Genomic DNA, 24,458 nt, shown 5'->3' on the forward strand with positions numbered 1-24,458 from the left:
TGCATGGAGCCTGCTTCTCCCTCTGCCTGTGTCTCTGCCTCTCTGTCTCTGTTGCACATGAATAAATAAATTTAAAAAAAATAAAATAAAATAAAAAAATAAAAAGAGCCAGGCTGATTCCAGGAAGTAGCAGTAATCTTAGCATCAAGTATAAATTGCAACTCACTACTCGAATGGATGCAGGGAGGTCCTTTGCTGCAAGCAACTCAAGGTGCCACCAGGTCTTAGGTGCTCGCGAGCACTGCTGCTTCTGAGTGCCCTCCCACTCTGTCTACCAGAAAAGCCAACTTCTCTTTTAAGGCCTCTCACAGATACTTCTTCTGTGGCTTAGCTACTCCCTCATCTACAGCAATGCCATAGCAACAGAGCCCACATTATGTTTATATGTCCCTTTTCTACTACTACTTATCAGGGCACAGTGCACTGGTCAAGAGTGCAGGCTCTGTACCAGACTCCAGGCCCAGCATCTACTTATGGTGACTCCTGCACAGTTTCAGTATCTGTTTCCTTATCCTTCTCTTGTACATAGTATGTACTCAATGCTAGCTATTATTATCAGCTTAGTACTGTGCAAAAAAGAATAGCATTTCCTTTTGAATGAGGAAAGTGTTCCCCCAAAGCTGCATAGTTTTCTTTAGTTTGGACACACAGCAAGAGGTGAAAACACAAGAAGAAATTAAGTGTATCTAGATGCGACACTGAGGTGGTAATTTGATGAGGGGCGGGCAGGGAGCCTGCTCTGTCTTGCTAAGATAGTAAACACCCACAGTCCTCCAGCAACACCACAAGGGCTGAGAGACACAGCAGGGGTTCCTCAACCTCTCCAGGAGAAGGATTATTTTCCTACTATCAGTCAGTTGACAGGTAAGGGGTGGAAATGGCAGAAAGTGAGGAATCCACATTGTCAAACTCTCAAGACAGGAGGGGATTCGTCACACTCACACACTTCTCACATCTTAGGTAAGGAAGTTCAGAGCGGCCACCCATGCACCCTTTCCTACCAGGGCTTTGGGGAAATGCGAGGAGGGAGGAGGAAGTGACCCTGCTAAAGTTTACGACGCGACAATTTTCAGTGAACTAAAAGATGAAAACAAAAATCAGATTTTGCTACAACAGAGAATAATTATGAATAAATGAGAGAAGTATGTTGAAGTATGGTGTACAGGAAAGAGCCCCAGCAGATGCAGCTTTGGCTCTGGTTCCACTCTTACTAACATCATCATAATGGGCAAGCTCCTTAGACCATGGGGCCCAACTCCCTTATCTGTATAATGGGATCAGTAACTCTCATCTTGCAGAGCAGTTGGTTTTGAAGCTTAGAAATGTGCAAAAAACACCCAGCACAGTACTTAGTGCTCAACGAGTGGTTGCGACATGAAATCTTATTATACATGATTTGATAAATATATTTTTATTTATTTATTTTTTTTTGTTTTTTGTTTTTTTTTTGATAAATATATTTTTAAATTCATTTTTTCCACAGTATGCTTTCTACCAAACTTAAAGTTTAATCAAGAATTCTAACGTTGGGATCCCTGGGTGGCACAGCAGTTTAGCGCCTGCCTTTGGCCCAGGGCGTGATCCTGGAGACCCAGGATCGAATCCCATGTCGGGCTCCTGGTGCATGGAGCCTGCTTCTCTCTCTGCCTATGTCTCTGCCTCTCTCTCTCTCTCTCTCTGTGACTATCATAAATAAATAAAAATTTAAAAAATTTAAAAAAAAAAATAAAGAAATCTAACGTCAGGGCAGCCTGAGTGGCTCAGCGGTTTAGTGCTGCCTTTAGCCCGGGGCCTGATCCTGGAGACCCGGGATCGCGTCCCATGTCAGGCTCCCTGCATGGAGCCTGCTTCTCCCTCTGCCTAGGTCTTTGCCCCCCGCCCCCCGCCCCCGTCTCTCTGTCTCTCATGAATAAGTAAATAAATCTTAAAAAAAAAAAAAAAAAAAGAAAGAATTCTAATGTCAGTTTTAATCCTAAAAAAACATGAAGTGGAGAAGTGCTCTTTTCTTTGTCACAGCCAAGGACATCTATGGAAAGCGGCAAATTATTCACAGGCAACAACTTCCTAAGGGCAGGTATCCGAATCAAGACGTCACAAAAGAGAACTGACTTGTAGGAATTTGTTTCAAACAGCTCACTTTGGGGGGGGGGGGGGGGGGGGGGAGGAATGCCTTGGCTCAGTTGGTTAAGCATCTGCCTTTGGCTCAGGTCATGATCCTAGGGGTCCTAGGATAAAGACCGATGTCTGGCTCCCTGCTCTTCCCACTTCCTTTGCCCCTCCCCTCTGCTTTTGCACGCGCTCTGGCTCTCTCTCAAATAAATAAAATTTAAAGGAAAAAAAAAAAAAACAGGGGTGCCTGGGTGGCTTAGCCAGTTGAATGCCTGCCTTCAGCTTGGGTCATGATCCCAGAGACCGGCACTGAGCCCCATATTGGTCTCCCTGCTCAGTGGGGAGCCTGCTTCTCCCTCTCTCTCTCTCAAATAAATAAATAAAATCTTAAATAGAGAAATAAACAGCTCATTTGGACTGGATTCTCCTACCTGGAGCTGGGCTTCACTCTTGGGATCCAATGGTCTCTTATAGAGCAAGTGCAGATACCCAGAGTCACAATCCCTCTCGTTTTGTTCTCTGGCTTCTTCAACACCAGCAAAGCCCTCAAGTAAAGTCGTTTTCAGGGTACTGATATCTCCATGAAGAGACTAGAAAAGGTACAAGGACATATTGAGACAAGGAGTGATATTTCTGAGAAATAAACCTTTTTGTCTGGATCAAGGACAATTGTTGGGTGTTTCTCAAGTAGTTTACATGATGCACCTGTGAGTATATAAAAAGAAATTCATACAAAAAAGTAGTTCACTGCTTAGAAAGAAAAATACAAATATTCACTTTTTAAAAATTATTTTTTTCCTCCTCATTGAAAAAACACATACTCTAATGACCAGAAACTCAGAGAGTAAGAAGAACTGATGGAACAACTGATGGTACCAAAGAATGTGATGGTACCTGAAGACCGCCACTGCTGACACCCTGCAGAACTCTCGTCTTTCCCACAATGCTTTAAGAGTAGGGTTCTGGGGCAGCCTGGGTGGCTCAGCGGTTTAGCGCCGCCTTCAGCCCAGGACGTGATCCTGGAGACCCGGGATCGAGTCCCACGTCGGGCTCCCTGCATGGAGCCTGCTTCTCCCTCTGCTTGTGTCTCTGCCTCTCTCTCTCTCTCCTGTGTATTCTCATGAATAAATAAATAAAATCTTAAAAAACAAAAACAAAAGTGTAGGGTTCTGGCGGCAGACAGTCTGGGACTCACACACTGTAACTGGGTAGCTTTGGGCAAATTATTTCACTTCTCTATGCTTCAGATGCCTGACTTGCAAGAGACACAGAGCAATAGCACCTACCAAACAGGACAGTTTGAGGATTCAGTGAGATAACACAGTGCCTGGCACAGAGTAAGCAGTAATAATAGTAACACAGTAAATACTATTAACAACAAATACTTGATATTTTTATATTGTATATGCTCTTCAACCTAACTCTGTAACCAAGCAATTTATTACAAAATATGGTAAATTTTCAAATATACCTAAACTAGTGACTATAATAGACTTTTATGGAATGGCTGGTGTGTGTCAATGGGGTAGAACTATTATTATTCTATTTTCTATAGGAGAACACTAAAACCTAGAGTAGCTACATTAACTTGCCTAATGTCACATAATGTGTTAAGTGCTGAAGACAGGACCCAGGGCAGCCCCGGTGGTCCAGCGGTTTAGCGCTGCCTTCAGCCTGGGGTGTGATCCTAGGGGCCCGGGATCGAGTCCAACGTCGGACTCCCTGCATGGAGCTTGCTTCTCCCTCTGCCTGTGTCTCTGCCTCACTCTCTCTCTGTCTCTCATAAATAAATAAATATAAAATCTTAAAAAAAAAAAAAAAAAAAAAAGATAGGACCTGAACTTGGGCAGTCCTAGGTAAACTACTCATCGTTCTGAAAAAAACAACACCAGGGTCCTTAAAGAATAAAGTACACCCATGGAGTGCATGGAGAGCAACTGCTGAAGTGTAATTCAACTCAGAAAGAACATCAGTAAGCACAGACCTCTGTGGTCTCTTTGATCTCCAAAAGAAAGGTGTGCAAGTCATCAGATTCTGTTCGCAGCATCTTCATCTCCTCCGAAGTGCCCACTTGGAAACAGGCCTTGGAAGTCCGGGCTTTCAGCTCCCCCAACTCCTTCTGAAAGTGTGCAATCTGCAGAAGCCACAAAAGAGGAAGCCCCTCGGTGTGAATGGCACAGCAGCACTGTCACTGCTCTGGACCCACAGAGCACACACCCCTGGGGTGCATCATGGCTGAATGCCAGTTCATGCATGAGGCTGCACTCAGAGCCACTCCAGTCTCATGGTCAGAGCAACTTCTGCACAAAATCTGCAGGAATGACTTTACCTCCTCCCCGATTCCAGCCATTACGGGATCTGACTCTTTCCACTGATGTCCCTGCTTTTCTGAAACAGGAGGCTGAAGTGATTTTGCCTGAAATGGAAAGCACAGATTGACAGATGTGCCCCCACCAGTATGGCTTCTTGAAGCAGCTGATTTGGTGCCTGGCACTCTTGTGATACAGTCACTCTTCCCTCACCTGTTCTTTTGAATCTATACCTCCTTCATGTTAGGAATGTTCTAGACAGTGTAGAGAGACGTGAACAAGATAGAGGAGGTCCCTGTTCTCATGGTGCTTACATTTTGCTGGGCCAAAACAGGTAGAAAGCCAACATGTCAGATCATTCCAGCTGGTGATAGCAACAGGACAAAAGTAAACAGGAACTTAAGAGAAGGGGCACTACTGGACAAGAGGGGGCCCAGGACGCCCTCCTAGAGCACAGTCTCTGAACCCAGCCTCGAGGCAAAGCGGAAAGCTCTGTAAGTTCTGGGGGAAGTAACTTCCAGACACTGAGAAGAGCAAAGAATGTAAGGCAGGAGACATCTGGCATGTTGGAAACCAAGAGATGAAGTAAATCTGGGGCCCAATGAAATGAGTAGGGCCACTGGAAAGGCCTGGGCAGGTCAAGTACAATTAACCCAAGGAGCTTGGATGTTTTTCTAAGTGTGCCGGAAGACTACTATTGGAGTTCAAGGAGTTTGTTTCTTGATTTATGATTTAAAAGGTCCCTCTTGCTGCTAAATTGAGCAGAGATGTCAGCAAGAGAGAAGAAAGGAGACCAGTCAGGAGGATGACGAAGCAAAAGAGGACAATGGCTAAAATATGACGTTAAAAGGGGTGACAGATGCGGATTTATGCCACGCACATGCCCCATCAGAGGACAGCTGATGAGATCTTCCACTAGTAAGGACTAGGGGGAGGGAATCCAGAATGACTTCTGGGTTTGGGGCTTGACAAACCACCCAGAAAAGGTTCTGGGGAAGACAGAAATCAAGAATTCTGCTGTAGAGACATTATAACTTGAGATGGCTTTTAGATTATTTAATAACCATAACAATTACCATGTAGAGCATTTTTAGACTGCATTAGCAATCATTAAAATAGCAAGCATTTACCTAATAAATACCTTGTATCATGCACTATGCCAAAAGCTAAACCTATAAGCTGGGCATTTACTATGCACCCCGTAAAACAGCAAGCATTTATGTAACAAGTCCCACATGTCAAGCATTATGCCAAAAACTAGACCTCTAAGTGGGGCATTTACTGTGTGCCCTGTGCGGTTGTGTTGAGGGCAGGAATGGGGTTGGCTGGGAAACGGAAAGAAAAACCCGACTCTGGTCCCCACGGAACGCAAATCATCAAGTGGGAAAGTGACATAAAATTCTCTTTAAGTTAAACCATAATAAGAAACTGAGGTGACAGACTGTAAATCTAAACATGAAAATAAAGCTTTTGGAAAAACACAGGAAAACATCTTTTTGACCTTGGAACCAGACTATCTAAACAGAACACAAAAAGCACTAATCATAAAAGAAAAGGTGATATACTGAACTATATTAAATACTTGTTATCAAAAGAAACCATGAACAGAAAAAGCAATTAAAGCATTTGCATTATGTGAGTGTGCGCACATGCTTGAGTGTACCCAACAAGGAACTCTGAAAGAAATCAGTAGGAAAACAGACAACCCCATAGGAAAATATATAAAAGATCTAAGAACAGGGATCCCTGGGTGGCGCAGCAGTCTGGCGCCTGCCTTTGGCCCAGGGCGTGATCCTGGAGACCCGGGATCGAATCCCACGTCGGGCTCCTGGTGCATGGAGCCTGCTTCTCCCTCTGCCTGTGTCTCTGCCTCTCTCTCTCTCTCTCTCTGTGTGACTATCATAAATAAAAATTTGTTAAAAAAAAAAAAAAAAAAAGAACAGATATCCCATTAAAGAAGATATTCAATTCTGAGGTCACCAGGGAAATACTAATTAAAACTAAAAATACAACAATAAGAAATGAAAATCAAAAAGACTGATGAGGATACGGAGCAGCTGGGCCCTCATATACTCCCAGCAGGCACTTACAAAAGAGAAACATACACATATGTTCTATGATCCAGCAAATCCACTCCTCAGTGTACCCCAACGGAAATGCATACGTATATTCACCCACAGACCTCTCAACTAGCACGCTCACAGCAATGCTATTCGTAATAACTGAAACCTGGAGGCTCGTCAGATGTCTGTCATGGCTAGAATAAATATTTATAGTATAACCACCCAATGAACTCCACACAGCCACAGTGATATGGGTCAATCTCACAAACATAACGTTGAGTCAAACTGCCAGATACAAGAATACATACTGTATTCTTATATACTGTACGATTCCAATTTAGAGAAGGTACAAACTGGCCAAACTAAACTCCAATGTCAGAAATCATAGCAGGTAGCCTTTTATCAAGGGGAATAACTAAAAGGGCACACAGGAGAGAGGATTCTGGGGTCCTTGTGATGTGCCACTTCTTGATCTGAGTGTTGGTTACCAAGGCATATTCAGCTGGTATATGGGAATACTTTTATTTTCCTGTGTGTATTATGTGCCAATAAAAAAATTCAGTAAAATAAGATGTTATGGATAAACTGAGATGTTCTGGAAAGCACAGAGAAGGAGGGCACTGGATAGATTTCTCAGTTACTTTGGGAAGGAGATAAAAAGTAGGTGCTACAGTCTTGAGACAGAAAGAGATTACAACAAAGTGAATAGCACAGTATGGACAATCTCAGGAACCAGCAGAGACAACAATACTATGGCTCTGGGGTTGAGGTAAATGGCTTTTGGGAGCACACATTACAAATGTTCCAAGCTCATACTTTAGTATTTCCCAACACACAGCCCTCAGTACTATTTCAAAGGGATGAATTCTAAAACATGAAAACCCACTTTATGATAAACATGCATGACAGGGGCAGTAGATGAATACACACACTATTGGAAGCTAGGTTTAAACATACCTGAGGAGAGCCTGACTTTGCCACTGGAGGGGTTATCCTGGGTGACTTCTGTACCATTGAGGGCACTGGGCCTGGGCTGCCCTGAGCAGACCGCCCTGCTGGAATAAGAGGTCAGTGAAAACAGATAGTATTTCTTGTCATTATTTCTCTCAGCATATGTGTCCTTCCCTCAAAGCTAAAAAAAATAAGCTTCTCAGTGTCCCCAGTCGCCCTTCTATGATTTTTGTTACCAAGAGTGACATCTAGTTTTGTCAGGCCTATTCCTACATAATGAAAAAAAAAAAAAAGCTATATTTTTAAACGCAAGGCTCTTTTATAAAGCAGATATAACTGGAATATCTCCGTTTGTAGGTGTAGGCCCAGGAGGCTCCCTGGCCCATCCTTACTCCCCAGAGACTCCTGCTTCATCTCTGGGAACCAGGGACAAAGTTTAAATAATCCCAGTACCTTGTAGAACTCATAGAGTCTTCACGGCCCTCCTGGAAGCTTCTAGAACAAGCCCTACTCTTTTGCACATTAGAATCACCCAGAGAGCTTTTAAAAAACAAACACACTAAAAATTCACACCCAAACCTCACCTCCAGAGAACCTGACTGAGCTGTTAGGGAAAGGATCCCCAAGGGAGTCTAGAGTGCCAATGGAATTGTGATCCATGGTGTTATTCCCAGCACCCTCCAAACTTTAAGAATTAAACAATGGCAATGGCAGGGCAGGGTGATCTGGGTAGTAAGCAATGGAAATGGAGATCGTGTATGGGCATCATGGTTCAAATTTTCTCTCCTACGCTGAAAATAGATGTGAAAAGACTAAGCCACGACTCCTTAACTTTCTGGGTCATAGACAGATGTCTTTCAGAATTGGAAGAAAGTCCTAGAATGAGGTGACTTTGGCAAACTCCACAGGCAGTCTTTTCTCCTGGGCAATAGGTAAGATAGGTATGAGAGAGGATTTCAAGAATTCACAACTCAATGCCTGCTCAATATTTACCAAGATAACATTATTCCTGACATTCAAACACTAAATGGTTACCCAAACATGTCTGGCTAGGTATCATAGCTGACATTCATGAAAATAACCCACTAAAAAATTGAGAGAGACGTGGCAAATACCATGCTAACCACATGAGCAAATTCACACTACTCATATCAGGACAAAACAAAGTCATGGGACATGTATATACCCATCCCCTATGTGGTATTCTGCCCAAAACGTTTAAATGGTATTTCGTTGTGTGGAAACAATCAAGTCCAAATTGAGGGACTATTCCCAAACCACTGGCTTGACCTCTCCACAAACATGAATGCGGAGAAAGATGAGATGGCAAAGAAGTGTTTGACACTGAGACTAAAAACTGGAAAAACTGGAATAGGACATGTGGTCCTTGACTGGAGGGGACAAAGCCATAAAGAACACTACCGGGACAACTACAGAAGTGTCAATGAGGGCTACAGAGTAGATTATGGTTAAATCTCCTTAGTGTGATAATGTATCACGTACCCCCATATTTAAGAGATACGTGCTTACACATTTAGGGGTGAAGTGCCTACAATTAACTCTCAAATATTTTAGAAAAAAAATTTTTGCTAAAAAGAACACAAAGCATATGGCACCAAATGTTACCAAGTGTTGTCTTGGCAGAGGGAGGGCACAGTATTCATTAGACAGTTCATGCAACCTTTCTGCAAATATGAAAGGAAAAAAAAAAACAGGTACATATCTGGTCATGGAGTTGTACCATGCCCTTCGATCCAACTTGGTTATGAGAACCAATTCCACTTGTCATCTTTATTTAATAGACTTGCTCACAGTAGGGCTGGTGTGAAAATCACAGGACAACCATCAGAGGCAGTAAGCCTAAGTCACTGCAGGCTTTTCCTCCTCAAGGGAACTTCATGGATTGTTCTATAACTGCCCTTCATGTAGGGCAGGCTCCACATGAAGACAGATGTCACACAGCAAGAGACTTCCTTTGAATCATCAAGCACACTTAGCATCATGAAAAATGTTGGGAGTGCAAAGCATGGCAGCACCACGGCCACAGCAATCTTCCCAACTGAGAGTACAAAGGTTAGAGCTCATCAGTGTGAGGTACAGGAAGCAAGAACGAATGATCTAGTCTGACTATGGCAGCTCGGGCTCTTGACAATGGAAACATGCAAACATAAGAATTTGGGGCTGAGCTCTGGAGCAGTTTGCTTCAAATCATACCTGATGCCGAGGGGGAGACTGAGGACTTTGAAGACACGGAGCCCGGTGGTGCTGAGAGGGGCGTGGGGTGGCTGAGGGGTCCAGAAGCGGCTGGCTTGGAGGTGGAGGGGAACGGCAGCGCGGGTGCACCCTGGGAGCTGATGGCAGGAGCGGAGGGAGCCACTGCAGTGAACCTGAAACGGCGGCCCAACTGTGTGAGAAGCGCTCTCAAGAAGGCTCCTTCACATTGATCATGAGCAATGCCACCAATGGATAACTTACAGCTCCTATAGTTTTCTTTGTGAAACATAATGTTTAGCTATTTCTTATAAAAAGCGAATGCTGCAAGGAAACATTTATCTTATCCTCTGTGTACTAAGGAGTCAACCATTCCATGAATATAACAAGCTCTTTATACGAAGGAGAAATGAAGTTTATCAGGTTGTGAAATATTTATTTTCTCTTCTATCAAACCAAGTGGAAAAAAAAAAAAAGAGGCTAGGACTCTGTTACACTTAGGAATGTCTAGTATTGTCCTGCTGATGAAATTACTGAGAACTCACTTTGGGGCGCTCACCTCCTCTGGGGAGTCAGAAAGGCAGAGGAAAGCAGATCACTACCTTTAGGGTGCTCATAGACATGGAAAGTTAAGTTTTACCTACAGGGCAAAAGCCTGTAAACAATCTAAATTGTCCAGTATGAGCTGACTGGCCACATACAGTACAGTGAGGCTACAAAGTAGAATCTTTTCTTTTTTTTTTTTTAAGATTTTATTTATTTATTTATTCATGAAAGACACAGAGAGAAAGAGGCAGAGACAAAGGCAGAGGGAGAAGCAGGCTCCATGCAGGGGGTCTGATGTGGGACTCGATCCCGGGACTGCAGGATCACGCCCTGGGCCAAAGGCAGGCGCTAAACCGCTGAGCCACCCAGGGATTCCCCTACAAAGTAGAATCTTAAGCAGCCGTTAGAATGAAGTGGCTGTGTGACAATGGCAGCAGCAAGGGTGACAGCCAGCACTGCCTCCGTGGCAACGAAAGGCAGCAAAGGAGAGCAGGAAAGCTTGGGAGGGTTATGGGGTATCAGCGATCACTTTCTGCAGAAGGCTTGCATTCTAGTAGGGAGAACACAAGCCGCAGATAAAAACGTCCAAAATGGGATGTGAGTGAGGACCCACACGTGGAAGAAACCGAGGACCATGTTAAGGAGTCTGGACTATCCAGGAAGAGCAGTGAGAAGCCCCTGGGGACTGTCGCACAGGGGAGTCACCTGACACGGGCACAACTTCACAGACCGTCGTAGTGGCTGTCACAGAGCAGTTCACAGAGTAAAGGGACAGAAGGATTCTAAGAGATTCACTCCCCCAACCCAGGATGTCTATTCCTTATTGCTTCATTTTTTAAAATAAGGATTATCAGGGTGCCTAGGTGGCTTAGTTGGTTAGGGGTCTGCCTCTTGATTTTGGCTCAGGTCATGATCTCAGGGTTGTGAGATCCAGCCCCAAGAGTCCAGCTCCAAACTGGGTGTGGAGCCTGCTTGGGATTCCTCTCCCTCTGCCTCTCTCAAAAAACAAGCTAAATAAATAAAATAAAATAAAGATAGGAATATCTTCTATATTTAAAATCTAAAAAGCAAAAACCAGCATATAAACATAAACTTCTAATGATTAAAAAAAAAATTCATCTAAGAGACTCTCCTGGACTCCATCCATTGATTAGATGTAAACCTTTTATGTTTAAATTCTCACCATTTGCAGTTACCATTTTGGAAAACAGGAAAAAGAGAAAATTTATTGTAACTCCACCCACCGTGACTCTATTTCCAGAGAACAACGTGATGTTTCTACTAATGCCACAGAAACAGCGAACTTTCTTCAAGTGTTACTTACTTCTCACTAAGGTTGACCTTGACTGCAGAGGCTGAGGGTGGGAAAGCAGGCTTCAGTCCTATATTTGGAGCAGAGACACTTGGCATCGGCGTGCTTTCCAAGGTAGGCTTAAACCCCGAGGATCCAAAGGAGAACGAGGTTGCAGATGGTGTCATGGGAGAGGCCACAGGGGTGGGCACTAGGGAGGCTTGAGGAGGGGGAACAAAAGAAAAGGTGGATGCGACAGAGCCACTGGAATATGGAGGGGGCTCCCCTGGGACAGAACCAGATGACTTCAAGGATGAAGAACCAAAGGAGAACACGGCAGGGGCTCCAACAGCAGAAGGCACAGAGAAGGTGGAGGAGGGGGCAGCCAGCGACGAAGGTGGGCCAGAGACTGGAGCTGCAGGGGTTGGCGTGTCGAGCTTCTGTGGGGCTTGAGAGGAGGTTGGCGTAGTGGGAGTACTGCCTGCAGTAAATGAAATGGAGAAAAAGGAAGACAGAAGTTAGCACCGCAACAGTGGAGGTCCATACGGCAGAAAGCAAGTGGAAAGAAACTCGCAGCGGAGGGAAGACAGAAAGAAAGGTCCTAGTTCAAGAGCGGGGGAGAAAAGAGAGCAGGGCTGATGGGGGACCTGCCACAGCAAACTTTCCACATAGTAAGATGGATAAAACTTTAGAGGAAAAGAGAGACAGGGAAAGGCATTAAGTTAACAGGACTTCATGGACACACAGCTAAATCCCAGAGGAAAAACGCGTGTCTCGGTGTTATAGGGATAAAGAAACCATTCTGCAACATTTCACAGCAATCAGGAAAAAACTTCCCTTCAGATCTCCACTTCAGTTACTAAAAGCAATTCCAGCTAAATTAAAGATGTCCACGTATACAAAAGCTCACGTATACATGCATCTCAAAACAAAGGAGACAAAGAGTGAAGTCACTGAATCTAACAACCTGAAATTTAGAAGTGACCAAAAGAAAAAAAAAATCACAAAAGGAAAAGATGAAGATTTGACTGTGTAAAAACAGTTACATAAAAGGTAAATGAAATTTTAAAAATCTGTAGCAAACATGTTTTATATTTTTAAAAAAACTCACATAAACTGAGATAAAGAAACTTCAAAAAAAATTCCAAGACTACGATATAAGCTGAGAACCTAATTCATAAAATAATACATTCAATCTGTGTGTAATCAAAAAAAATGCAAATTTAAATAAGGCATATTTTTTGTTGTCCTTAAAATTTAAATATGTATAACCCCTTATGCTTGGAAGGGTAACATGAACCTGAAAACTTTTATCCCTAGTAGGCACCAAATTTAGCATAATCTTTTAGAAAATACTTTAGCATTGTCTCAAAAAATCATAAAAAATGGACTCAGAAATCCCACTTCTAAGAATAAAGCCTACAAAAATAACCTAACATGAAAAACACATTTAATACAACCCAAATGCTGAAAGATGTTCAATGGAATAGTAAGCACTCTTTTATGTGAATCACAAATATTATATAAGAACACAGAAACACAATTTAAATTAAAAACCTACACACCAATGGTATATACAATAGAATTACAACAACGAAGAAAGATGTTTATGAAAAAAACACGAGAAGAGGAGGGCAGGTTTAAATTTTTTTCTATTTTCCCAACTTTCTATAAATGTGTTAATTTGCCAAATTCAATTAACTCAATAAATATATTAAAAAATAGTATTTTTTTTAATCAATAAACTTATTTTAGTGGGTCTCCACTCTTCCAAACTGTCTGAGCTGTAAATTTACCTTCACTATGTCAAAAGTAATGAAACACTTACGATACAAGTATGAAAATACTTCTAAAAAAGAAGACCTCAGTGAATTGTCGCTTTTATGGAAGCATAATAATGCAAGCAAATTTATTGTTAATATTTCTTTCACACAGGGCAGCCCCGGTGGCGCAGCGGTTTAGCGCCGCCTGCAGCCCGGGGCGTGATCCTGGAGACCCGGGATCGAGTCCCACGTCAGGCTCTCTGTGTGGTGCCTGCTTCTTCCTCTGCCTGTGTCTCCGCCTCTCTCTCTCTCTCTGTCTCTATGAATAAATAAAATTAAAAAAAATATTTAAAAAAATAAAATTTCTTTCACACAATAAATAGGGAACCAGAAACCACCAACTTCTTTAAAAACACAAACATGGGCAGCCCAGGTGGCTCAGTGGTTTAGGGTCGCCTTCAGCCCGGGACGTGATCCTGGAGACCCGGGATCGAGTCCCACATCAGGCTCCCTACACTGAGCCAGCTTCTCCCTCTGCCTGTGTCTCTGCCTCTCTCTCTCTCTGTGTCTTTCATGAATAAATATATAAAATATTAAAAAAAAAACCTTAAAAAAAAAACCCACAAACATATAGATAATTGTCACTTCCACACACATTCAGTAGACCAACATGAAGAGTACATATAGGACCCGAAAGAAATTAGAGGCACTTTAATTGAAAATAGAACTGAACATAGGAAAACTGCCGCACTGCTACTTCTGATCATTCACCAAAGCAAATGCGGAGCAGTAGCGTAAAAATGAGCAGAACCATTCGTGTCTTCTGGGTCTACCACCTGGGCTTTAGCTATAGCTGGCAGGCTACTTTCTCCCCCTTCAATGGCTCTCTTCTGCTCATCTAAACATGGCTACCACCTCTGGACCAAGCGTGGGGCAAAAAATAAAACTAGCCTCTGCTTGTGCTCGAGGATTTGATACGCTAGGAGCAAAGTCCTTCACACTGGACTGTGCTCAGAAGTAAACATCACACTGCTCTCACAAGTGATACTGTCACTGTGAAAATACAAATTAGTGTTTACATGTGTGCATTTATGTATATGAAGAATATGGACCAAAATGTTAATAACTATGGCTATTGCTTGATGACTGATGGGCTCTTAAGTGATTGTGTACTTTCTAATTTTCCTCCAATAAACATATACTACTCAAGCAATATTTTCAAAGAGGAGGGGAGAAAAACCTAAAGTAAATTAAATATAAACAAAAATAAAATCACCATGTTCCCACTGCCCAGATATAACCGCTATTTAGATTTTAATATCCAACTTTCTAGTATTTTCCCTATGTACATATTTTTTTCTCAATGAGAAAGAAATCATAAAGCATACAGTGCTTTTTCATGATACATTCGACTACAGCTTTGTCAACAAATGCAACATTTTTAAGTTCCGTGGCATTCACGGTATGCACATACGAAGACATATTTAACCAATCCTCTGGGACTAAACATGTTGGTAGGATTCAGACCATATGACACAGGGTGCTGTAACAGGATACTGTTGGTAGATTACCTGATGGGATTCATTTGGCTGAGTTTCCTTTTCTTTAAAGTAAAGGTTGGAGAATAAAGCTTGTGAGTGAGAGGATGCAAGAATGTGCGTGTGTTCAAGGAAAAGTCCCTGCTTCGTTCAGACTGGCTCAAGGAAGAGGATCATTATGTGTCCCTACACAGTGTTCATCCCTGGGGATGGTCCAGAACGAGCCCATGGCACTCCCTCTGTGACAGAGCAGAAAGAGGCACGTACCTGACGACTTGGGTTGTCGCTCTCCTTCTAACGAGAGCCGCTCTGGCATCTTGATGAGGGACCTAACCCCGGGATTTTGATTGATCATATAAAATGGACAGAGCACACCGTCTGTTGAAAGTAACATAAGAACTGGAGCAGGAGGAAGAGTTTTCTCATCATCTGTTAAGAAAATAAGCACAAGTGAAAAATGAACCAAGTCCCGAAGGCAAAGACTGTTCTAAGCAAGAAGGCTACAGTAGACTCGCCCCAACAGTAGCTCAAGACTGTTTGCTCTGATTCATATCTGAACAGCCTCGAGAGCACTGGCTCTTGAAAGAGAACTACTGCCATTCTCAGTGGCTACCATCATGCCAGACCCTGCAGGGAAGTTCCAGTAGTCCTATGGCAGATGTGACTGTCCCTGAGCTCCTGAGACTTTGACGAGTGTCTCAGGGTTCATGATGTCCCAAGACAGGTGTCTCTAGGAGGGGGCTGGCCTAGCAGAAACTACAGACTACACACTTTGGAAAATACACAGGACGTAGAAAGGTAAGTCAAACTACTTTATATTCATTCACAGTTCAATCCTAAGATGTATTTTATCAATTAGGACTTGAAGAGACTCAGAATAAATGAACTAAGGAGACCAAATAATCTTACCAGGGAAAGGACAGGAAGGAACTTAGTGGTGCTCGACAATGACACCTCTCTAAATTGAAGTACCAAAGAGCATAGGGCATGAATTCCACTATACTGGTGCATCTCACAGACTGCAGCCCTATCTTGCTCCAAGAGAGAAGACCCATTCGTAGCACAAATTCAGGCCTGCCCTGGAAGCCAAGTGCTTGAGGTCCCCATTCTCTGATCTGTGTCTTTAAACCAAGCACTGCTATGCAGTACTGGACTAGGGTGCTGTTTCTGTGGGAGGCCGCTGGGAAACTGGAATGCTCGGAGAAACAAGGCAATGAGATCCTTCTTTTTTTTTTTTTTTAATAATTTTAAAAAAAATTTTTTTTTATTTATTTATGATAGTCACAGAGAGAGAGAGAGAGAGAGAGAGAGAGAGGGGCAGAGACACAGGCAGAGGGAGAAGCAGGCTCCATGCACCGGGAGCCCGACGTGGGATTCGATCCCGGGTCTCCAGGATCGCGCCCTGGGCCAAAGGCAGGCGCCAAACCGCTGCGCCACCCAGGGATCCCCAATGAGATCCTTCTATTCTAGATTTCACCTATACATGAAAGCACAGAGATAGGCATGCGTGAGTGTACACACGGGTGCGCGTGCGCGCGCGCGCGCACACACACACACACACACACACACACACACACAGAGTCTGGCTTTTGTCTTATCAATGAATGTCAATCAAGTTAATCTAGTGGCATCACAATGCACTCTGTATCATTCTTCAAGTAGCAATGCACTACCAGAAGTTAAGTGCCCCGTAGAGTAGATTCTGTCATGAACACGCAGAACAGGATTTCAATATCAACCATGACCACTTTTGCACTGAGCTACATCAGGCCACACTTACTGAGGGTGATTTCCACTTGATTAGTATAGTCTATGGCAACTCCCACAGGCAGCGAGTCATCACTCTTGTCTGTCACAGGCAGTTCAGCTCGACTGGAATCCTCCAGGAGCCAAGATTCCCAATTAATCTGGAAAAAAGAAGTAAAGATGAAAAAGCTATGTTGGTTAGAGCTTTGCACTGGTTCTCCCATATTTCAAAAAGGAGAGAAGAAGACAATTCACTCGGTTTATATTTATGTGTTGACCAGACTCTGAAATTTGGGAAGATGGTCTAAAAGCAACGGGCATCCTAGCAAGTGAGGGGTTAATTTTCCAAATTAACCCATGTGTTCCCGGTATACCAAGTACCTGCCCTGTGAATAACCACTATCGTGAACACTTTCCCAAGTACTGTCTACCCCAACTAGGTACATTCCTAAACGTGGTGGATAAATCTAATACCTGCACCAAACAGTTATTAGCTGATCTTGGAAATGTGGGATTGGCACAAGGAACTTCAGTTGATTGCTACTGTGGTCTTGAGCAATGTGGCTTGTAGGGCTGGCCAGATGCCCTATGCCCACTTGTCAATGGACAGAATTACCCTTAGTTCTTATCCTCCCAGATCTTGGCATCTGTTCTTCCCATGGGGCCCTTCCTGCCTTCAGGGTTCTTGAGAAACCACTGAGTCTTTCCAATAAACTCTTCTGCTTATGTCTGTGCTTGAATGGGCTATATTCCTGCCAATATATGATTTGATTTTTTTTTTTAAAGATTTTATTTATTCACTCCTGAGAGACACAGAGAGAGGTGCAGAGACACAGGCCGAGAGAGAAGCAGGATCTTTGCAAGGAGCACTCATATGGGACTTGATCCTGGGATCACGCCCTGAGCCGAAGGCAGACGCTCAACTGCTGAGCCACCCAGGCATCCCTATGATCTGATTTTTAAAAACCACACATTTGTCTAACTTTCAGTGTTGACCAAAACTGGGCAGCACAACTCAAAAGGAAATAATGCTATATGAATAACAGAGAGAAAACAAAAAGCCCTTCAGGAAAGGGAATGTAATCATACTCCATGACTTAGCTATGGTGTGAATAATAATTGCATTCATAATAATGTAAATAAAGTTGATATCAAGTTTGAAAAACAATCTATAGGGCAGCCTCGGTGGCGCAGCGGTTTAGCGCCGCCTGCAGCCCACGGCGTGATCCTGGAGACCAGGGATCGAATCCCACGTCGGGCTCCCTGCATGGAGCCTGCGTCTCTGCCTCTCTCTCTCGCTCTGTATCTCTCATGAGTAAATAAAATAAAATATTATAAAAAAAAAAGAAAAACAATCTATAGACAAAATAAAGAAAACTTAATAATTACTACAGAACAGAATGCAACAGTACCAGTTTTGATTCTGCAAAAGACAAGCTACAGATGAAAACAGCAGTGAGGTGGGAGTGGGGAAGGTATGCTAAAGGCAAGAGTGGGAGAGAAGGTATTCCTACACAAAGTAGAGAGTCAAGAGATACTGTGTGTAGTGATAACTAAGAAATGGAAGATTAAAAGTATTACTTACAGTTACAAAGGTAACCAGCAGAAGAAACTACAATAGTGCTGTAACCCCGTTGAAGGGAAAGACGAGGATTTGAGGGCCATATGTAAGTAAGCTATATTGTTATCTACCACAACACCTAAGGTCTAAAACAAATAATCGTTAACTAGTGATGAAGCAATTATTTTTTTTTTAGACGTCAGGAGGGGCAAAGTGAGAGAGAATCTTAAGCAGACTCCATGCCCAGCACAGAGCCTCACACAGGACTCGATCTCCAACCCTGAGATCACAATGTGAGCCAAAATTCAGAGTCAGACGTTTAACCAACTGAGCCACCCAGGTGCCCTTAAGATTATTTAGGGATAAGGAGGTAATCTTTAAAAGCAAAAATTTACAAGTTAAAAATGTCCCCTCTAAACAGGGCTGGATAAGGATGGAGTAGGCAGGGGTAATCTTTTTTTTTTCTTTTATAAATCCTTTCCACTACTTGATTTTTTAGCCATGTACATAAATTATCCTGATAAAAAACAAAAATACAAGTATATATATATATATATATATATATATATTTTTTTTTTTTTTTTCTTATAGTACAAGTATATTTTAAACGTGTCAGTACATAAGATAGCTGTGCTCATAGGAAATTGCTCCTAAAGACAATCTAAGGCTTCACATCAGACTAACTCTGGCCTGTGACCCCAAAGCGCTCATCCTAGATACTATGAGAGCCATGTACTTATAGTGGACCACCCTGCCACCAGAGAATGAGGGATAAATACTGAATGGTTGGAGAGGTCTAAGTCTCTGTGTGTGGGGCGCATACAACATTTTTAAACTCAAGGCAGAGTTTTAAGCAGAAAAGTTTCCTGGGACACCTGGGTGGTAAGAGTTAAAACTGCCTCTCAGTTTCAGCTCAGGTTGTGATCTTGGGATTGTGGGATACAGCCCTGTGTCAGGCTCTGTGCTCAGCCCAGTCTGCCTGAGTTTTTCTCTCCCTCTGTGCACACTTTCTTGCTCTAATAAATCTTAAAAAAAAAAAAAAAAAAAAAAAGTTTCCCTTTTATCACGCCCTTCTGTGGTCACTGTACATAACCTACCTTGGTTGAGGATGGGTTACCACAATCACCTCAGCCCAATTCCTGTCTGCAAGGAGGACAGAGCACAAGAAGGGAGGTGGGTGCTTACACACATGGGTGCTTTTAGCTCTCGGGTGGTTTTTCAAAGTGAAATAGAAAGTATTGCTGGTGAGTCGCAATTTGATATGGTCTGCATGTTTCTCTCCATTAGTCAAGGATGGGTTAGAGGTAACTGAACGGAAGGGGCAGTTTCAAGCAACAGGAAGTAAATAAAGGTGGTGAAACAGAACAAGGCAGAAAATCCTCCTACACACCCAGGTGTGCTCCTGTGGGAAGCTGATTATATCTATGCTTCCACAGATCGTGAGTGGATCCTGAAAGGACAGAAGGGCTTTTTAAGACAGTGGGGGAGGGCAGCCCCGGTGGCTCAGTGGTTTGGTGCTGCCTGCAGCCCCGGGTGTGATCCTGGAGATCCGGGATCGAGTCCCACGTCTGGCTCCCTGTGTGGAGCCTGCTTCTCCCTCTACCTGTGTCTCTGCCTCTCCCTCTCTGTCTCAATAAATAAATTAAAAAAAAAAAAAAGACAGTGAGGGAGCTGCTGAGTTTGAAACCCACATCTGTCCCACGCAAAATCCAAGCCACATGGCCCAAGGCACTCCATCACATCAGCCAAGTGTCAGCTTTGCTCTCATCCAGAAACTCATTCAAAAGGACGTGGCTTCATCTAAACCTTCACCACATAGTTAACTCCTCCAAGAATCTTTCTCAGAAAAGTGTCACATAAAAGTCACCGAAGAGTGAAATTTACCTGATCTGTCTGTCGAGCAAGGATACTGACTTCTGTTGAAGCTGCAGATGCTGCCAGCACTAAATCCCTTGAAAGAACAAAAGCAGGAGACCGTTAAATTCAAACGTAGCAACAGTTCTAACCCAACTTGAGCCTGCGGTGGCGTCCATGAGGACTTCCGTGTGATGTCAAGGAGGAAGGTGAGGTCTTCTATATGGTTGAAGAAAGGTGAGAAGATTTTAGATGTAAAGTTTAACTTCTTAGTTCATTAGGATAAAGCCCTGGAGACTCAGCCAACTCCTTATGTATTTCTGACAAAGGTCAGAGACATGACAAAATCCAGTCAAAATTTCCATTAAGTCTACTGCCCTGTAAACAGAGAGATCTGGTGAAATCGTGGACAGAAGCTTTGCTTCAAGTTATCTATCTTTCAAGGGGAAGTTTTTGCTCTCAAAGGGACACATTTAATACATTCCTTAAATATTATATTGTCATAAGTCATCACTGGGGTTATTGAGAAAATGGGGTTTTTAAGATTAGTAAGTATTCGATCCAGATAATTTAAGATTGGGGAAACAGAAGTAGTCAGAGGCATTATCCAGCCTCAGAGGAAAATATGTTCAAGGGCATAAATTCTCTATTCTCCTTCCCTACAGAAAAGAATCTCAAAGCGGGAACAAAGCAATGCAGGTAGGACCCGACAGAGAGAGAAGGAATCCATCCTGGGTTCTCAGCTCACCATTCTTCAATGTAACTGAGGTAGTAATGGTGCTGCCTCTCTGTGCAGCTGCCATAGCAGGGCTCCATAAAGTTCACAAATATCTCTGGGTGCTTTTCTTCTTTTTTCTACAATAAACGAAAGGAGAAAAAAAAAATCCCACATGCAATTTTTCTTTAATTCTACACAGTTAAAGAATCTCAAAAACTAAAACCATTTACACTTTATGAGAAAATTCACTCAAAAATCCCTGTCCAGGGACACCTGGGTGGCTCATCAGTTTAGCATCTGCCTTCGGCTCAGGGCATGATCCTGAGGTCCAGGATCGAGTCCCGCATTGAGCTCCTTGCAAGGAGCCTGCTTCTCCCTCTATGTCTCTGCCTCTCTCTTTCTCATGAATAAATATTAAAAAAAAAAAAAAAAACCTCCGTCCAAATATACAGACATCCTATAAAGACAGAGTTGAGGAATACAAGGAATATGAGCCGTGGCCACTAACTGAACTGGATTCAAACTGTTTTTTCACTTTCTGGCCATGGGACAGGCATGGATGGACTGCTCACTTCTCTGATAATTTTTCTAGGGTCTGTGGTGGGCCTGATGAACTTACTCCACACTCTGTCTTAAGCGTGGAACAAAATGATACATATGAAGAGTTTAGCCCAGAACATGGAACCTAAGAAGGAGTCAATAAATGCCAAAGCTAATCTGATCTCTGGGAATAGAAAATCTTAATAAGTTCTTAAAATAAGGACCTCAAAAACATATTTTTAAAATTCAACTTTGTCAGGAACACTGTAATTTTGGCCCCCAGGCCACGGGACAGCATTCAAGTTTTATGCTCGAAGTTGTACCATCCCTGCCAGCAAAAAAAGGAAACTAAAGCCTAACCCTAGAACTTTATTAGAAGACCTCTATGATTCTCAAAAGATAAAGATGTCCTTTTCTTTCTTTTTTTTTTTTTTAAGATTTTATTTAAAAAAAAAAAAAAAAAAAAGATTTTATTTATTTATGACAGAGAGAGAGAGAGACAGACAGACAGACAGACAGAGGCAGAGACACAGGCAGAGGCAAAAGCAGGCTCCATGCAGGGAGCCCGATGTGGGACTCGATCCTGGGCCTCGATCCTGGGCCTCCAGGATCACACCCTGGGCTGAAGGTGGCGCTAAACCACTGAGCCACACGGGCTGCCAAAGATGTCCCTTTCATAAACATACCGGGAGGAGAGCCATCACCACATCTGGAGAAGTTTCCAAGGTCCCATCCGCAGCAGCATACACAATTGTGAAGACATAAGTACCGATCCACAGCACATCCAGAACTGAAATACACACACTTTAATAAAGCATCTTATGTTTGGAATAGCCCCCATATGTTCAAAAAATTATCAACCCATGGAGTCCGAGTGCTATAGTTCTAAAAGGTCCAGATTTCACTGACTGAATATAATTCACGAATACAAAGAATTCAAGAAGCCCAAATTCATCCCAAAGTGGCTTTTTTTTTTTCCTGGCAGAATAAAAGGATGGCAAATTTTGAAAGGATTCTAATAAAATATCAGGACCCATTTACTATTATTTACCATGAGACACAGGTGTCTACCAGAGGATTATTGTCATGCTAACTTAATTAGCCAACTATAATAATGAGAGTGTCCATGCAGGAGGCATTGACACTTCCCTGAGTGTGCAGCTGCATCACGTGATGTGAAATTTCTGCAAATACTGTGTCACCTCATTAGAGGTGGACCTAGCATAAGAAAAGCAAATGGGTTACCTCTGACAGGATGATCTGACTCATAAAATGGTGGGCAAGGAATGACTTTTTTTTCCTGCAGAGTCTGAAAGAGATGGGGCGGGGGGGGGGGGGGGGTGTCAAATGAAACAAACCTAAACCAATGAAACTCTGTCAAATCCAGTATGTTCCCCCCAGAAACCACTGTGCTTCATCTTCCCAGCCAGGAAAGAACTGAACACAGGGAATAGTGAATGACTCCATCCAGGACCCCATCCTACTGAAATCTCCCACAAATATGTTCAGGCGTAGAAAGGAGATGCTCAAGCTTATACCATTTATACTAGCAAAGCCACACACACTGACACAGACAACCACCAATAACAGAATAGAGAAGTAAATCATGGTACATCCACACCATGGACTACTATGCAGTCATTCAAAAGAATGGCTCCATATATAATATGTTGGGGGAAAGGACCTTGATAAAGTACTATGTTTAAGACAAAAAAGGCAAAGAGCAAACCAATAAAATTAAGCCAGTTATCTTTGTAGAGGCTACCGCCCTAAGAGTATGTACCAAATCTCATAACAACTTTCTGTAATAACAAGAAATAAAACCTCCACCTCAAACCCATACAACTACATTCTCTGCTTTATACCCAAAAACAGTCTCTCAAGGAAGAATGGACAGCAACACAGGCCTCAGAACTGCCTGTGGAACCCTCCTTCCCATCCATGCCTGATGTAACATATATGGATTTATATTGTGATATCAGGAAGACCCCAGGGAAAGGATGACAGAGTGACAGGGGCATCCATTGTCTCGGGTGCCTAGAGTTGAAGAAACTGAATCTTTCAGAGGGACTCGGCTACCAAATAATGCTATGCCTTAACTGTTTTGATGGAATGTTTAGATAACACTGTGTAGAATATGACCAGCGTGTATGGTAGACATGTAATGCATCTATACACTATTTGTATAAGCATCCAGAAATGTCTAGAGGCTGCCTCTAAATAAAACACAGAGAGAGCCTCTAGAAGGACTATGGGATAGAAAGGAAGAGTTCCACCCTTTCCTACATTCACTAGTTTACTGATGAATTTGTTGCAGTGAGCATGAATTACATTTTAACAGTAAAAACACTAATAAGCTACCAAACCATCCCCAAAACAGTACATAACTTAAGAAAAGTGAAGTCCAAGGCAACACTTACAGGAAGATACTGGACCACAGTTCCATTCTGCTTCCCCACTGCCAGCTGCTTTCCTTTGGGGCTCCAGCACACTGAGCAAAGAAGAAAATGCTGCCAATTAAGAACTGAAGAGAATGGAGCAAACTATAGAGGTCTGTACTGAAACAGCCATATAACCACCACTTCCTGTTCCTCTGTCAGTCCATGGGAGACAGGAGGATCATCCTTATTTGGCAAAAGTCCAAAAAAAATTCCTTTTGTTGATACAAACCAATTACGATTTATCACTGGACCATTAAACCAACTGCTAAAAATCTGTTTTCAATAGAGTGTTGTCCAGAAAGCTGGAAAATACGAAACTCTTGTTATCTTTAGATAAGGAGAATAGAGGTTTTCAAGTATCAAGAAATCATTCTCGGGAACCCTGGGTGGCGCAGCGGTTTAGCACCTGCCTTTGGCCCAGGGCGCGATCCTGGAGACCCGGGATCGAATCTCACGTCAGGCTCCCGGTGCATGGAGCCTGCTTCTCCCTCTGCCTCTCTCTCTCTGTGTGTGTGTGACTATCATAAATAAATAAAAATTAAAAAAAAAAAAAATCATTCACTTACTCCTATCCAAGATTTATAATACTCTTCCCGCAGAGGTAAAAATGACTTCCAGTGTACCATCCACACCACCCTTTTGGGTCCAGAAACAGTCATTCTCAAAAGCACATTTCTAAACCATCTGTACCAAAATATTTCTTTCTCCAAAAACCCTATGCACATTCAAGTTAAATCAAGTCTGCTGTTTGGCTTCAAACATTATGGAAATAAAGAACACTTTCTGCTTCTACCAAACAACAACAGATACAACAAAA

General features: G+C 42.7%; 1 protein-coding gene across 8 annotated transcripts in view; it reads right to left on the reverse strand.

Moving 5' to 3' along the window:
• Window positions 1-24,458, reverse strand: part of NUP214 (nucleoporin 214) — a 106,359-nt gene that overhangs the window by 75,751 nt on the left and 6,150 nt on the right. For 4 of the 8 annotated variants that reach the window (XM_072748338.1, XM_026009534.2, XM_072748342.1 and 1 more), the window contains 13 exons: window positions 23,621-23,691; window positions 22,446-22,509; window positions 21,887-21,990; window positions 20,691-20,797; window positions 19,973-20,039; window positions 16,562-16,688; window positions 15,049-15,210; window positions 11,514-11,961; window positions 9,647-9,819; window positions 7,439-7,533; window positions 4,439-4,525; window positions 4,094-4,243; window positions 2,541-2,699 (listed from right to left, as the gene is read on the reverse strand). In XM_072748338.1, coding sequence (XP_072604439.1) covers window positions 2,541-2,699; window positions 4,094-4,243; window positions 4,439-4,525; window positions 7,439-7,533; window positions 9,647-9,819; window positions 11,514-11,961; window positions 15,049-15,210; window positions 16,562-16,688; window positions 19,973-20,039; window positions 20,691-20,797; window positions 21,887-21,990; window positions 22,446-22,509; window positions 23,621-23,691 — 1,814 coding nt within the window. Of the gene's footprint in view, window positions 1-2,540; window positions 2,700-4,093; window positions 4,244-4,438; window positions 4,526-7,438; window positions 7,537-9,646; window positions 9,820-11,513; window positions 11,962-15,048; window positions 15,211-16,561; window positions 16,689-19,972; window positions 20,040-20,690; window positions 20,798-21,886; window positions 21,991-22,445; window positions 22,510-23,620; window positions 23,692-24,458 lie in introns of all 8 variants that reach the window. The other 4 variants (XM_072748337.1, XM_072748336.1, XM_072748341.1 and 1 more) reach the window with 1 other exon arrangement.

This window comes from Vulpes vulpes, chromosome 2 (genome assembly GCF_048418805.1).
Source record: "Vulpes vulpes isolate BD-2025 chromosome 2, VulVul3, whole genome shotgun sequence".
NCBI classification, from domain to species: Eukaryota; Metazoa; Chordata; class Mammalia; order Carnivora; family Canidae; genus Vulpes; species Vulpes vulpes.